The sequence below is a fragment of the Leptonotus elevatus genome, chromosome 14 (genome assembly GCF_054856555.1).
Source record: "Leptonotus elevatus isolate MCC_2025b chromosome 14, RoL_Lele_1.0, whole genome shotgun sequence".
Lineage (NCBI taxonomy): Eukaryota > Metazoa > Chordata > Actinopteri > Syngnathiformes > Syngnathidae > Leptonotus > Leptonotus elevatus.
This window is the reverse complement of record NC_141252.1, coordinates 6,816,141-6,832,237: the sequence shown is the minus strand read 5'-3', so window position 1 is coordinate 6,832,237 and position 16,097 is coordinate 6,816,141. Positions and strand designations below refer to the sequence as shown.

At 39.4% G+C, this 16,097-nt stretch overlaps 1 protein-coding gene across 3 annotated transcripts in view; it reads left to right on the top strand.

Annotated features, from left to right (window-relative positions):
* Positions 1–16,097, top strand: part of LOC147162767 (uncharacterized) — a 66,867-nt gene that overhangs the window by 25,626 nt on the left and 25,144 nt on the right. For 2 of the 3 annotated variants that reach the window (XM_086095793.1, XM_086095792.1), the window contains exon 5: positions 9,815–9,883. The exons of the other annotated variant lie outside the window; for it this stretch is intronic. In XM_086095793.1, coding sequence (XP_085951919.1) covers positions 9,815–9,883 — 69 coding nt within the window. The remainder of the gene's footprint in view (positions 1–9,814; positions 9,884–16,097) is intronic. 3 annotated transcript variants of the gene reach the window in all.

Below are 16,097 nucleotides of genomic sequence, written 5' to 3'. Positions count from 1 at the left end.
AATTCTCTTTTTAGAGTGTTGGTGGAGGGAGTAGCGATTGCATACTTTAAGACCAATAAGGACCGCCCCCTCAAACCAAGCTGATCAACAAGGCCAGAAAGAGAGGATGGAAAGATTGCTATAATTTTTTCCGCTTGAGGTATTTTGAAGAGAGACACGTTCGTACGAAGACTAGGATGCGTTTCATTTTGTGAAAATGTTGCATCATATGTCTCCGTAATGAGCTTGCAGGGAGATCTCACAGTCAACTATGTTGGATGACAGCTGACCTAATTACTTGACACATCAGAAATGATCTGATGGTCGTCCAATAAGGAAGCCTAAATTTTTCACAGCGGATGTCCAGCTTTAGCCTAATTTCATCGCGACATCAAGATCCATGCAAAAAGGTTTTACGTGTATTTGGAAAGTATTCACAGTCCTTTACTCTCTCCCCCTTTATTTGTTTTTTTATAAAAAAAAGTTACTTTTTTTTTTTTTTTTTTTACTATGGAGTGTTTATAATTTTGAGGAAAAAAATAATGTAATCAGTATTAGATAACATATTGTGGAAAATGATGAAGCACAAACTATCCTTGACACACCATTTACATTTCTACAATAATTCTAAAAGTTTGATAGCTTAAGTTTTACTGTAACCTGCGTTGAAAAAAAATTAAAAAGTACATTTTCAGTTTATGCTAATATCAACACAATTTTGTATTGTAATTTTGTATATGATTTCCTGCTAAATTCCTGTGGTGACAGGTCGACTTCTGTTCTTTTGACAGAAACCACATTAATACAAAATTGATCCAATATATGATTTAATTTTGCAGTCACAGAGACAAATACACGTGAGTTGACAAAACACTTAGGTTTGATTAATTGCAAAGGATAAACTTCCCTAATCTGCCTTTTGTGGAGTAAATGGAATTGGTAAACATCTTTAGCACAAACTTTAACAGGTCTCAGCAATCCAAATGAATGGAGATGTAATCATCAAGAAACACACATCTCTGCTCTTCTTCATTTTGCCTCTCAGACCGACCATCCGTTCTCATTTGTCCTTCTGAGGAGTGCCGCCCTTTTAAACAATCATCAGCTTCAAAGCTGTAAAGTTGAGCCTTCTTGTATTTCTGTTCATGGGGGAAAGACTCATAACTGACTTTATTTCTGAGTGGTCGCCGTAAAATTTTTTGTGAATATCCATTCATTGCGAGCTAGGATACATTCCAGACTCACCCACAGTTGATGAAAATCTGCAATATAAGAGAACTTTTTCCCAACTGGACTCAAGACATAGTTGGAGATGAAGTCATGCCAACATTGTCCAGTGAGACGGACATAAGTGAAATAAAAATAATAATTTTAAAGATTTTTTATTTATTTTTCCGCGCTGCCGGTAGACGAATGATCTTCTAACGTAGGCCGGACAGTGTAAAAGCATTCCAGAGGATGCATGGCTCGGAATGGAAAGCTGAGGAATCGGGAGCCTTAGGAAAGCCATTACAGATTGACTTTTGATTGAGGTGTCCTCAAATCTGATCAAATAAAATAAAACAAAAATAGAACTGCTGGACACACTGAAAAGGCAAAATCACTCAGGACGACTTGAAGTAATGCTTTTAGGCCTGATTGGCTAATGCTTGAAGCGGCCAACCCAGGACCGGACATTTTTTTAAATTCAATTACAATTATTAAATGTGCAGCTTGGTAATCAAATCAGACACCACATGTGTACTGGAAGTGGGATTTGACCTCAGTTCCGGATTGTAGCAGGCCGCCATATCTATCTGCCTTGAAGTGCATGAAAAATAGAATTTTACCGTTACTTTTATACACCAATGACTTGTTTTGATTAGTAAGTGAACCTCATTCATTAGTCGATTGTGATGAGTAAAGATCAAAGGTGTGATTTTGCCATTTTTTTTCATTTAAAATTGTCAAAATCATCTGATTTTAGTATATCAACAGTAATTGTTGACTGATTTCTGTAATCCTTCATGAAAGAAGACTGATTATCTTCTGTGTTTAATGAAAATAAGACATTTGCAAGCATCTGTTTTTACTTTGGAAAACAATGACCCACCCGATAACATCATTCCCCCTTTTTTTTTTTAATCACTGTATGAATATGAAGTGCGAAATAATCACCAATCACTGGTTAATAAACAGTAATCAGGGAAACATGCTTTTGTTATACACTTTACTGCAAATTTTAAATAAACCAGATTAGTCGATTAATCGATTGAATAATCGATAGATTAATTGATTCTAAAAGATATTCGATAGTGACAGCCTAATCAGGTTATTTGAGGTTCAAAAAATAAATAACCCTCATGACATTTGCACATGGACGTTCCGATGAATTGGTATTAAGATAATGTTGGGGTCCTTAGAAAATTTCTCCCCTGGACCCAAAATGTTTGAAAACTGGATGAGAACTTGGTTTAAGGTGCTGTCAGTGGAATATTATAGCTGCACTGAAAACCAGAGTGACGTCTATCTGTAAAAGTGTCAGAAAGAAAATGATTCCCCCCTCCCCGAAATGTTCAATTAATCCTTCTCATTTACTGCTGTCCGTTTGCCCCAGCGTGGCGAGAACGCGCGACTTGATGCATCTCTGATAATGAGGCTGCGCCAAACGCTCGCACGTTCTCCGCGTCTCTCGAGGTCTATTGTCTGTAGCGGCGCACGCCTGGTCGTAAAAAGAGCCCGGCGGTGGTGGAAACTAATGAGAGCTTTACGTCGCTTAACATGAAAGCGTGCGAGACGAGCAGTATCGCTTGTCCGGCTTTTGAGTTAAGCTACACATCTAGATCATAAGAGGAACGTCTCCAAAACGACGCCTCCACCGCTAATACATTCAAATGTATTCTATTTGGTGAAAAGCGCCAACAGAAGGCAAAGAAGTTTTGATTCTCGGATCGTTTCACGATTCAGACGAAGGGTCTTGGGGATCATCGTTTGTTCGCCGAGAGGAACGTGCCACTCAAACATCTTCAGTAGTTTCAGCAAACAGCACCTTCAATGTTTGTTGTTCTGCGGAACCAATGATATGGAACTTTAAAACATATCCCCTATTTACGGTGGACATCCATTCCAATAACGGCGACGTAATGTTACGGTGGGCGTGAAAGATTAAGGGATGGTGGACCCAAATGCGGGAAAGCACGGCAGGGAGATGAGGAGGGAATGAATGACAATGTGAAGAACTTATTTTGAAACACTGAGAGAGAGCTGAGTAGACCATGACTGAATGGGACGTGGCTGGACTGGACGAGAGTAGGCTGGTCACCATGACTAGACAGTACATGGACGACTTGACAGTAACGTGGACGACTTGACAGTAACGTGGACGTCTTGACAGTAACGTGGACGACTTGACTGTGACGAGGACGACTTGACTGTGACGTGGACGACTTGACCGTGATGAGGACGACTTGACCGAGACGAGGACGACTTGACCGAGACGAGGACGACTTGACCGAGAAGAGAACGTCTTGACTGACGAGGACGACTTGACAGTGACGTGGACGACTTGACTGAGAAGAGGACTTTTGTTTATTTTTAATTTCAGTTTAGTAAAACGTTTCTGTTCTTTCATATCAAGTGTAAAAAAAAGAAAGAAAAAAGGGTATTATGTAACTAAGTAAAGTATATATATATATATACTTAAGTTCCAAACAACTGTTTGATCTTCCTTCTTCTTTACAGACATAATGCAATACCAAAATTAATATATTTATTTTGAATATGTATGCTATCAATTGATAACGATGAAAAGGAAGGATATTTTAAAAGTACGCTGCAGTTTTACTTAGTTACCTTTTTTTTTTTTAAATCAATAGTTAATTAGTATTTTATTTTGTTAACTTTTTTGTTCGTTTCCGTTAACTATAACCTTGGTTCATGCTGGGACTTGTCTCCATGCCAACGACATGCAGACAGCTTGGAGATACGCAAGTCTCCAAAGTCATGTATTGTTAAGGAAAGTATGTTAATCTCTATAATTTAGGTGCCTTAAGCCTTTATTCCTTTTTTGTTTGTATAATTATAAATAAGGGCTTATTCATCGCTTCTGGCTGATTTATTATTATTATTAACGATAGATTTTCAATTCAACTTAGGGAAAAAAAATTCTTGATTACAATGTCATATTCTAGTTATGTCTCAGTAACTGAATGTTATTTTTTTGTAAAATGTCCACATTAAGAACAATACATCTGAACAGATGACAGTATGTGTTGAGAATAGCCCTCGCCGATGAATCACTGTTGATTAATAGAAATGAGCCGTCAACATTCTCTCTCTCTCTCTCTCTCTCTCTCTCTCTCTCTCTCTCTCTCTCTCTCTCTCTCAGTCTGGATGGAACAGTAGGTGCTAGCAATAAATCATCTGTGGCATACAAAAACAGCCTCGCAGCTCAGGGCTACTCAAAATGGAAACGTCGGGAACTCCGCGTGCTGGCCCTTTTAAAACGTTTCGAAAATTATCGATTCGCTTGTCGAGCTGATTTCTTTTTTCCCCTCACCTTCCTTCCATGCACATCGTCTGCAAAGATTTTTTTTCATCCTTTTTCTCAGTATTGTTCATTCGGTAATCTTACCGATTCGACATGTCATCATCATTGCTCTTTCTCTGTGACTGTGTGCTCATTAATTCACCTAAAATCTATTAAAAATCCCATATCGTTCACCCTAAACCGAATACTTCATAATCCCGTTAGTAGTGAAGCTGTCAGGAGACCCGAGGAAGGATCAAAGAAAAGAAAGAAATCAGCACCGACCAGACATCACCTACTACCCACCGGGTTACCAACCAGAATCTTTCACCAACCCCAGAAACATCTAAATTCCAACTAATTAGGGAGACCTCAAGAGACCAAAGGAAAGACTGAGGACAGGAAGGAAGGAAGGACAGACGAAGCAGAATGAGATCCACAGACATCAGCCTCTACCGATTCAACAAACAGAGGAAGAAGCAGATTGTGTGTTTTTTTTCATCCTGACGCAATAAAAAGTCTCCTTCCTCTCTAAACCGACCTCTAGCTAATAAATAAGAAGTTGAATAATGAAGTACACAATTGCATTAGTCCTCTACATCAAATGATTACCCCCCCCCCCCCCCCCCAAAAAAAAGAAGAACAAAAAACTCGGTGAAAGCAGAGATAAGTAGGCCAAACAAGACACAGCGCAAGTGAGAAATAGATCATTATCTGACTGCAAAAAGAACATATAAAGGGATGATTCCGACACACAAAGGCCTTCACTTCTTGGGGAAATATCCCGCTTCCTTTTCATCTCTCATATACGTACATTTGATTGCGCTTTAAAAGACTCCTACAGCCAGTCTTTCTTGAAGATCCATCCATTAGCATGGTATGGTACACGATTGGGGGGGGGGGGTATATAGAACGGAGGGATTCGAGCAAAGTATTAAAAATGAAATAAGGAATGTCGACATTTGGCCTCATCGTCAACTCTTTTTCGCACTCGGGGAAACGACACGCCAGACATTAGCAATCGATGCTCGTCAACCTCGGAGAGAGTTTGAGCCAATTTGTGGGATTTTATTTCCCACCAGAAATTTACGAGAAATACACTTAGCGTACTACTTGGATGTTTTTGCCGATACTTTTCAGCCGGCTCTTCAAATAAGGAGATAGTAATTGTTTTAGCAGATATTATCCATATGATGTTTGAAGCGTTGGGTCAAGCATTTTAAGTTAATTTGTTCAAATGTATATTTACATGTACATTTATGTTTCCGGAATTATTATTTACACTTTCATAAATGTTGGTATTTATTTTTATTTTTTTAAGTAGTTAAGTTGATGTTGTTGCATCTGCCGCTCTCCGTGATTCACTTGCATTTACCTAAAGTATGCTGGCTTCTGATTGGTTAGTGTTAGTCAGCTGATAGGGGATCAGGAAGTGTTCTTGTTCCAGCTGTCGTGTACGACGAGTAAAGTTTAAATTAAGAATGAATCCGTCTCCATCCTACCTTTTCATTTTAGAAACAGTGTCCCATTAACCACCAACGAATCCTCACATTAGGCTATAGCTACGCTACGTGTATTTGTCGTAAGTTTATGAGTTTTTTTCTCGCAAATTTGACACTTAGTTATATTTTTCTCAGAATATTACCCCTCCCCCCATGTATGTGTGTATATATATATATATATATATATATATATATACGCCGTTGTGGAATCCACACTGCCGTTGCACTTTTAATATTGCGCACCCCTACTCCGGTTTGGGAATTCTCGCTCAAGCATCCTTTTAATCTTCCCCCCTTGTGATTGGAGGGTGCACCCGGTAGCTGGTGTTGAGCTTGGATAATAGTTTTCTGAAAGTCCAACAAAACCACTTGGGGTGTTCTTTGAGGGGGGAAAAAGACAAGATCAAAGCAGAAGGCGCGTTCGCTTCCTTTGACCAGAAGCACTGTGAGCTTCATCTGCCCCCCAAATAATATGACCACAGCAGCCAATTAACGCATCAAAGCAATTCTACTGGAATCCCGCCAACCCCTCTGAAAATGTTTTTCGCCTCTATTTACGAGCTCCCATAAAAAAATAAAAAATAATCTAATTGGGTGACTAAAGGTACGCCAAGAGAAGCAATGCTGTCATTTTAATAAGTCTACTTTTAGCCAGTCACCAATTAAAACTCCCCAAAGAACTCAACGTGTCTCTGAAGACGGTGCCCGCGAGGAAATGATTCCGTCCCTTGACTGCTGATAAGCTTTCAGTGTGCTCGCCATTTGTTGGCTTCTCATTGACTGATAAGGAATGTGTCATTTTATTCGATGATATATGTATTTTTTTTCCAATTTCGCAGCAATGAGGAATATGCGCGGGAGGGTTGCCCTGACTAATTATAAGGGTCCGTTCTGGCAGCCCCTATCGCGATCACATGTCAATCAAAGTACATGTTCATTTAGCGATGGTCGGACTGATGCTGACAGGGCAGTAATCAAATGTTGGCAGCTATCTTGAGGTCTTGTTTCATAAATGCAGAGTTGACGTGTTTTCTTTTGATAAGAAGAAAAATATTGTTGTCTCTTTGAAATGTTTGAAATTGTTGTCAGTAAATATACACTATTATCCCCAAACGCTTATTTTCCAACATTACACTAAAAATTTAATAAATAGCAAATGTCAAATCTGCACTTTCATACAAGAGACAAGAACTCCAAAACATCCCGTTTTGCACCGTTAGCGTCGGCAACATCTTAATACGTCCCATTGAGTTCTTATGCATCATCAATGGCACCGCCATCAAATTGCGTTAAACATCTTCTCGGACGCTCGCTTCCTTAAGCTCCTTGATCTCATCAGCACATTTGGAGACTGTCCGGACATAAAGCTTTCTCCTGTATTTTCATAAAACTGCATCGGCAACAACCTATTGCTGTGTCATCTTGATTTAGATTTGTAAAGGCTGCCATTGTTGTGCAGAGCACTTATTTTAGAAGTAGAAAGAGACAAGGCAGAAAAAGAATGTTATGTAGTGGTTAATTGGTGCTACCACACTTAGTCACTATTGTAACATTGAGCATGAGAGAAATGATTCAATGGAATTAAAATGTAAAATGTTCCTATCACACTCCAGTCCAATAGGTGTCAGTAGTCTCCATTGCACTGCAAAAAACAACAACACTTTTCCGTAAAATGAGATAAAATACACTTGTTTTTAGTGTAATAAGACAAATGTGTAGATCTATATTAACCTTAAAATAAGCTTTATGCACTTATTCTAAGCAACAAATCAGTCAGTTAAATATTGAAATAAGCCATAAATAGGTAAAATGGCCTTATTTCAAGTAAATTAAATCTTTAAAAAAGCTTGAAACACAAATTCTAAGATACAAAACAATTAGTTTAATCTTAAAATAAGCCAGACGCACTCATATTAAAGAGTAAATGGCTTTCATTGTTTCTTAGAATAAGATGAAAATACCTATTTTAAGCAAACATTCTTAAAAAATGTTTTATATAATAGTGGCGGGAATTTTTTTTATATTGCATTTTGTATGACTAAACAAGATATTGAACCCATAATCTCTCAGTAATAGAGTCAATTCAATGTATGAAACCCCGGATCAGGGTCTTTGATGTTGGTTAGTCATCATTAAATTGTCTTTTAAACCTCACTGTATTTAAATAATCTTAATCTCAGAACAATACATAAATAATCTTAATCTCTGAGATTAAAGTCATAATTCTGAGATTGAAGTCATAATTCTGAGATTAAAGTCATAATTCTGACTTTATTCTCAGAATTTTGACTTTAAAGTCAGAAGTCATAATTCTGACTTTAAAGTCATAATTCTGATTTAAAAGTCAAAATTATGAGAATAAAGTCAGAATCCTGCCAGCCTTTTTTTCCTCTTCACTGGCCCTAATACTCTTCCGTACAAAAGACTATCACTATAATGCTGATTTTCACCTAATCCCGATTGGTCTTGAACGTTACGCCCGCGATGAACGGTGGTTTCGCTGCGTATAAAAATTCCATAGTCTAGAGAATCTGTCAACCAGTAGCGATAGTAAACGCTGATATGAGAGGATGTCACTCATAAAGGCCTCCTTTGGATTGATATTGTCACCCTCGGTTACATGAACAGCTGAGAATCAGCAAACGTTCATCTGGCGCAGGCAGGTCGCGCGGCCCTGCAGCCAGCCCAAGCAGCTGAGGGAAGCGTACATCAATAAGAGTCAGCCAATTAAAATCACTCTTCATTTAAGTCCTGATCTCTATTGATCTGCCTTTCACTCCTCATCTGTCACACCAGTCGACCGCCTTGAAAGCTCCCCGGGATGCGTTGATGTCGGCCTTTCAGCAGAACCAGGTGGGCGGTTCTGCTCTCTGGTTTATACAGTGGGGGAGAAGTAGACTTCATTTGCATAAAGATTATAAATGCAACCACGAACACGGATTATGATGATTTTGCTGCTGGTGTTTGAGATGGCAAGCTGGCTATGATTTAACGAAAGCAGTATTGATCTTTGTCATCTGGTTTTACTTCCAATGTCATTATTTCTCCTACGAAATCAAAACGAACTAAAATATAAATTCCAAATTTATGATAATAGCCCTGGTGCTGACAAAACTGCACTTTTCAGAGTGGCCATTTATTGGGGGGCAGTCTAAGGCACACCTGTGCACTAATCATGGTCCCTAATCAGCATCTTGATATGGCGCACCTGTGAGGCGTGATTATCTCGGCAAAGGAGAAGCGCTCACCATCACATATTTCGACTGGTTTGTGAACAATATTTGAGAGAAATGGTGATATTGTGTATGTGGAAGAAGTTTTAGATCTTTGAGTTCATCGTTCATCAAACATCGTGAAAAAAAAAAGTTGTGCAACTTGGGCCTGATCCAAATTAAGATTGTTCAAGCCTTGGTGGAGGTCCACGCTCTACTGAATTCCGTCCTATTAGCCGTTTTCCCAGACTTTCTTTGTTGTGTTACGGCTCAAACGTGTCCATCGCTATCAAAGAGCCTCATCAATGATCAGGCGGAGTGTGAAGGTCAAACAGGAGAAAGGCATCGGCCCATTGGCGCATTTTTCTTCTCCTCACAATCTTTCTCTCCCCTCTTCTGCAAAAGGCAGAGCACGGAGGTCGGCGGTCGTGACTTGACATGAATTGTAAACGAGCAGATAAAAAGTGTGAACGTGAGCGTGAGCGTCCGTCGACGCAACACTGCTGAAAAGCTGCCGTTTTTTCTCCCGCCGCCGCCTCTTCTGTTTTTGCTTACTTTGATTTAATAAGTGACTGGTAAGCATGTCTAAATATGAATAATTCCATCGCTTGCAGATGCATTTCTCCAGTCTTGCAGACTCAAAGGCCTTGAACTGACACCGTCTTCCCCAGCGAGCACATGCGGTTAGTGCACTGCTTCGACTTTCTGCTTCAGCAGCTTTGATAATAATCTGACCTCGCATGTACGCTCGACTTGGGGAAGTTTCAGCGTGGTGTCCCAAAGCCTGTGAACCCCCCCCCCCCCCCCCCGCCTTTTGAAATTTTATTATCACAAAGGTTATTCGGTGACAACAAACCTCCTCTGATGTTGTTTTTGACAGCTTCATCCTGGAGTGGATCCGTGTTTTGTGCCCCCCCCCCCCTACAAATCCCCCCAGTTCACATTAAAAGCTGGCACCTCTGCTCTCGTCATCATCCGCTGATAAAGAGCACCGTGCTAAAAGGTCACTTTGACAAAGTGAAAAGCCGCAAACAAATGCGGAAAAAATGGGATCCATCATATGCAAACGTTAACTGGAAAACTGCACCACCATTTATGAAATATTGAACTCTGACCTAATCCATATAACCAAAGGCTAATTTTACACAAAGCTATGCAGTCGTCCATGCAGTCAGTTCAATCCCTCCAAAATCAACAGGCACACCTTTTATCTGCTCTAAAGTAAGCCGACTTGTATTAAAATAATACTATGTTGATGTTAGCTTGTACGCTTTAAGCTACTGCTGAAACATCACTGGACAAAATAGATGTCAATCATTACGAGAGCACTGATTGGACACTTTGCCTGGCAAATATATATATATTTTCTTTACTTTCATTTGCCTTGTTTCTATTTTATTTGAGGATTAAGATCATTTGGCCAAAATACATCTCGATTTTTTTTGTAACTAGCTTTTACGTGTCACCGCTGACCTTTTGCGGACAGACAACTACCGGTAATTGACGCCCACTTCTGAAAGGGTTTGTAATTGCCGAGACATGCCACAAGATGGCTGCAAAGAACTACTTTTGCATAAATGATGCTAGCCAAGATGCTACCAGATTGAGCATGAAAACAGCAAAATCGTGAGTTCTTCAGTAAACAACAAAGAATAGGTTCACCGTGATTATGCAGGTATTGTGTTATTGCTTCTAAATGACAGTAGCTTATAATCAGCATTTTGTAAGTAATTTTGCCCAACACTGGCTGTTACAATTTAGCCTTTTTTATTGTGAGTGTCATTTCGTGTGCGTGTGTGTGTATGTGTGTGTACGCTTGACAGGTAGATTATCTGTACTCCAAGTCTTAATACACCTTGTAGACATTGGCCACATCTGGCTTCCTGTCAGCCCTCATTACTGACTGCAGGCTGTCTCCTCATGAGGAAGCCCAACTGCTCTGACACAATAGTTATCATGGCTCTAAATGAGTAAATACTATCGTTTTTCATTCTAAGATGGATCCGAGATGTCCATCCAGACTTACGCGATGCGTAATTAATGCAATGGTAAGAAATCTTAAGGGATTTTTTTTAATTCAGGGCAGTAAAATGTATTGTCACGCTAATGTGATATTTTCTCAATGCTAGCACAGATGCTAGCGCTAACACAAAGTGTCCAGGAAGGTACACTAAAATTTGTGACAAGTGAAGGGACACGATTTCAGGGTCACTTTAGCCACATTATACAAAAGCAGCCCGGACAGACACGTACATGCTACTTCCATTGCTTGGCGAGCTTCCATTTTCAGTTCTATGGCGGTATTACACTTTTCATCTTTGCCTACCTTTCAGTTCATCCGTTAGAGCTGGGTGGGAAACCTTTTCCTGTGAGGGATCATTTCAGTTTTTATGAAGTCTATGAAGTCTCTGAAGTGGGCAAAAAAGTGTAGATTCATAGATACGTTCCACAAAAACAATTTGTCGCTTATACAACCGCCTTATAGTGGTGGACTAACGTACATTGCAGCATAAATTAAGGATGCTATCATGTGAGTTGTTGCCTCACCATGGCAACAGTTTACCCGTCACCCGGTGGCATGCGGCCAGTGCCGATGTTCCAGGCGCCATCTTGTTTGGTCAATGATTAATTACCACGCTGATGAGATGCAAAGGCGGTGAAAATGTCACGGGGGAGCCCACATCACTTCGCGACGCGTGCCCGGGTACGAAGCGCCAGCTGCTCGATGCCTTTTTATGGAGCCGGTCTGCCTCGGCAGCATGTTGAAATGTGGGAGCTAGCTGGTCGTTGCATCGGTGGAGGCTGATGTCTGTGGATCTCACTCTGCTTCGTCTGTTCTTCCTTCCTTTCCTCAGTCTCTCCTTTGGTCTCTTGGGGTCTCCCTAATTTGTTGGAATTTAGATGTTTCTGGGGTTGGTGAAAGATTCTGGTTGGTAACCCGGTGGGTAGTAGGTGATGTCTGGTCGGTGCTGGATTTCACTTTCCTTTCTTTTCTTTGATCCTTCCTCGGGTCTCCTGACAACCTCACGACTCTAGCTGGATTCTGAAGTATTCGGTTTAGGTGAACGGTATGGGATTTTAAATAGGTTTTAGGTGAACTAATGAGTACACACACGCACACATGCGCACACACACACATACACACGCACATGCACATACTCAACCACATTCAAAAAAAAAAGAAGTAGAGCAATGATGATGACATGTCAAATCGGTAAAATTACCAAATGAACAATACTGAGCTCTAAAGAAAAAAAAGAGTGGGAGCTAGCCTTTTTAGCTTAGCTTGCTAGTGCCTCATTAGCGCTACGTGGGCGACAACATTGCTTCCAGAGCTTTCATTTCAACAACAATCCTAAAATATGCCTTTGCATTCAATGGACCGACCGCAGTGCCGTGTGATTGGCCAGTAAGCTCTTTGGGGTGTGGCTTAGTGATCCGTCAATGCCAGGGAATTTTTTTTTTTTTTCCAGCTAACTCAACAATCAATATGAACTTGCGGGGAATGAGCAGTAAACACTCCATTCTTCCAATTCTCACCAAGCCTCAATTAAGACCGCAAGCGCTCCTCCTCTTTGTTTTCGTAATACGTTAAATACATCCGTAGCATCCATTTGCAATCATAGACGAGGAGGAGAAGAAAGGTATCGCTTGATGGAAAACGCAAATGACAAAGCAAATTTCCCCGATGAATCGCTCCATTTAGCCAAATAAATGCAATTGATGCAAAGGATGCCCAGCGGGGCAGCAAATAGTTAAGTTAAGGATGGAGCTGCAGCTCATTTGTATTAAACATAACACATGCAAAGATGTGTTGACAGACTCTCGTCATTGTCTTTTATTAAACTAAGTGATGTTTTTTTTCCTTTATTCTTTCTCTTATTAACTTGGGACATAAACAGCAACAAACGCAATTATTCAAATGAACAAATATGATTTATTTTTCTGGATGTACTAGCTAGCATGTGTATAAATAAACAACAGGCAAGCGTATGTGTATGCTGTAGCCTATCCCAGCTGGCTGCGGGCAGTCATTTAGTTTGTTTTAATTAGTTTTCAGGGTGGTTCTGTTAGTTTTTACTATGCTTAGATTTAGTTTACTTTGAGTTAGTTTCAGTATTAGTTTTTTTTTTGTGTGTGTATTGCTTGTGCATAATATTTAATAAACATCATGGTAAAATGAGAACATCACTTCAGTGTGACACACTTTTTACACACGTCTTTATTTCGGTTATTATTAAAATAAATATATTTAAAATCATCCCCAAAAGCTATGTATTAAATCAGTTGCCAAAGACTAAAACGAAGGACATTTTCTGTATAATATTAGTTTGTCTGATAGTCTTGTAAACATAAAATGTAGTTTCAGTTAGTTTTAATTTTTCAACAACCCTTGGGCAGTATTTTATTTTCAAAAAGCCCAAAATGGGTCCAAATTTTGCCTCGGGGTTAAAAAGCATTTCTGTCTTTATTTTATTTCGTTAACGAAATAGTTTTTTAAAACTTTTGTTGTACTTTTTTCGTTAGTTTTCGCTCATCAGCGTGTTTTAAAGGTGCATTGTGTCTTTTAAAAATGTTATATTAAAGCTTTTTTCTATATCACGCATGCTCCACAAATGCCCAGATGAGTACAAAGAACCCTGAATGTTTTACTCTGACTGCACCTATCAGCTTTTATCTTCCCTTTATAGTAGAGTGTGCGGGACCCTGCACACTCCACAGTTTCTTTGGGGAGGGGGCGGAGGTTTTCTTACCTCCATTTGAAGTCATGTCTTCGTTTGTCAACTGTGACTGTCTCTTTAAGATGGTGCGCGTACTTGAACGAGCCTGACACATATGCTGCAGTTACGCTTTGGGCCAGAGGTGGCAGTCGTGAGTAGAGAAGTGACAAACTGCACAAAGATCCTTTAATAGTTAAAACTAACTATCTTTTCATATGATCTTTATGTCACGAATGTCTAAAACATATTCCCGGTGATAAACGGTGCTTTATTGCGTTGCCATTTTTGCCGCTGAAAAACATTCCTGAATTCATAGAAATATGCAAACATCAGCCACACACTTGGCTGAACAAAGTAAAACCGGCTGACCTTCTTTGTGGATCGCACTCGGCTTAGGGCGGGAAGCACACACACACGAGATGTAAAGAAGCAGCACAATAAGGATTTAGCTGCTCATTGGGGCTGCAGGGAAGCAAAAGAGGGTTCGCTGCCCCAGTGGCTTGAGCTCGCTTGGGGATCAATGGTCATTAATCTTTGCCGAGAGGCTCCGGCTGCACTTTTTAGCAAGGAGAAGGATTGCTGATCCAAATGTATAAGATGTCTGTCTGCGAGGAAACAAGCAACTTTGCCCGTCTACTTCTCCTTGTCGTCGCTCAGCCTCGAGGTTCAGTTCGGGCAAGAGCTCAAGTCAGAGTATGCAATTGTTGAAAGTCATTAAAAAGCTTGGTAGCTGCGTGTTTTGTTTGCATGCACTGATTATACATTTACAAAATGAGAAATAGTAAATGGAAATATTTAAATTGTAAGCTGCCTGTAGTTCTTTATTTGTAACTCAGTAATTGAAAACAAAATTCACTCCCAGCCATTTTCACTGAAGCAACCCCCTTCGCTCCCGGCTGTTTTACTGTATTTTGACAGATTTTGCAAGGCCCACAGAATATTGTGTTCTATTGCTATAAAAACGTGGAACCTACCAAAAGAAAGAATATATTCAGAAAGATCGATTCTTTCATCATTCATCTGTTTCCGTTTTGCAGTAATTATCATTAGATTATAGCTACATTTGATCATTATTCATAATTCTGTTTAAAACTGTGAGGGAAATAGCTTTTTTCAACATGGTCCTGGTTGATCTCTTATACTCTGCTGCCACCTGCTGGCCGTGTTTGTAATAACTACCATTGCTTCAATCATTCTCTTCAGTTCAGAGGCTGCATTAAAGCCTTGTGTATGCTCTAGCACCCCCCCCCCCCATAAAAACTTATAAATACATAAAATAAAATAGAACGTATCTATACGTTTTTGGGAGCAAATGAGTCAAAGTCCATATACTTCAAACAAAGAAGTCCATAAAATATTTAAAATTGAAATGTTCATATTAACTTCTTTTTTTTTTTTTTTATACATTTTTGGTATTTATTATTCGGAGTTCACATTTTTTTTATTGAATGTATATTTTTTAATTCCACATTGCACCCTTCAACAGTGTAGTTTTTGTGCTCCATGCAGGTAATAAAAACAAAACCACTGATATGTTAATGAGTGTGGTTATAGTTTGCAGTGATGCAGAACTGCATCATATTAAAATGCTACCATGTTCTGTAGGACACCAATAAACCATTCAGATCACTCCACCAAACATCATAACGACAATCGCAACCCCCCCCCCCCCTCCCAGGACAATTACCACAAAACCAACTGATAAGCATGGAAAAGACTTCCCAACTGCTGCGAAAACTATTTGAGCCATAGAACATAATGACTTCAACGTGTGCTTGAGTAGTTTAATGAATCTGCACATGTAATAATAATAATGATTATCCTTGTATGTGACACCTACACAAGAAAAATAATAGGACAATTTAAAGAGTTACAGGCGGTGTTTTAAATGACACGCCACTCTAACACCAGTAGAAGTCATTTAGAAGAAAGACAAGTAAAATGTACGCTCAATGAACACCTGACTAGGTGTGTGTATGAAATATATACAATATATTAGAGGTGTAACAATTTTGAAAAAAAAGTATTTGAATCGGAAAATCGGTTTAGATTTTACAAATGTATGAAGTATTGAATCAAACCAAATCGAACTGCTCCGTTTAAAAATATTTCAAGATTTGAATCGTCTTTTATTGGGTCAATATATCTTTGACTGAAATGCCAAAGTTACAATACA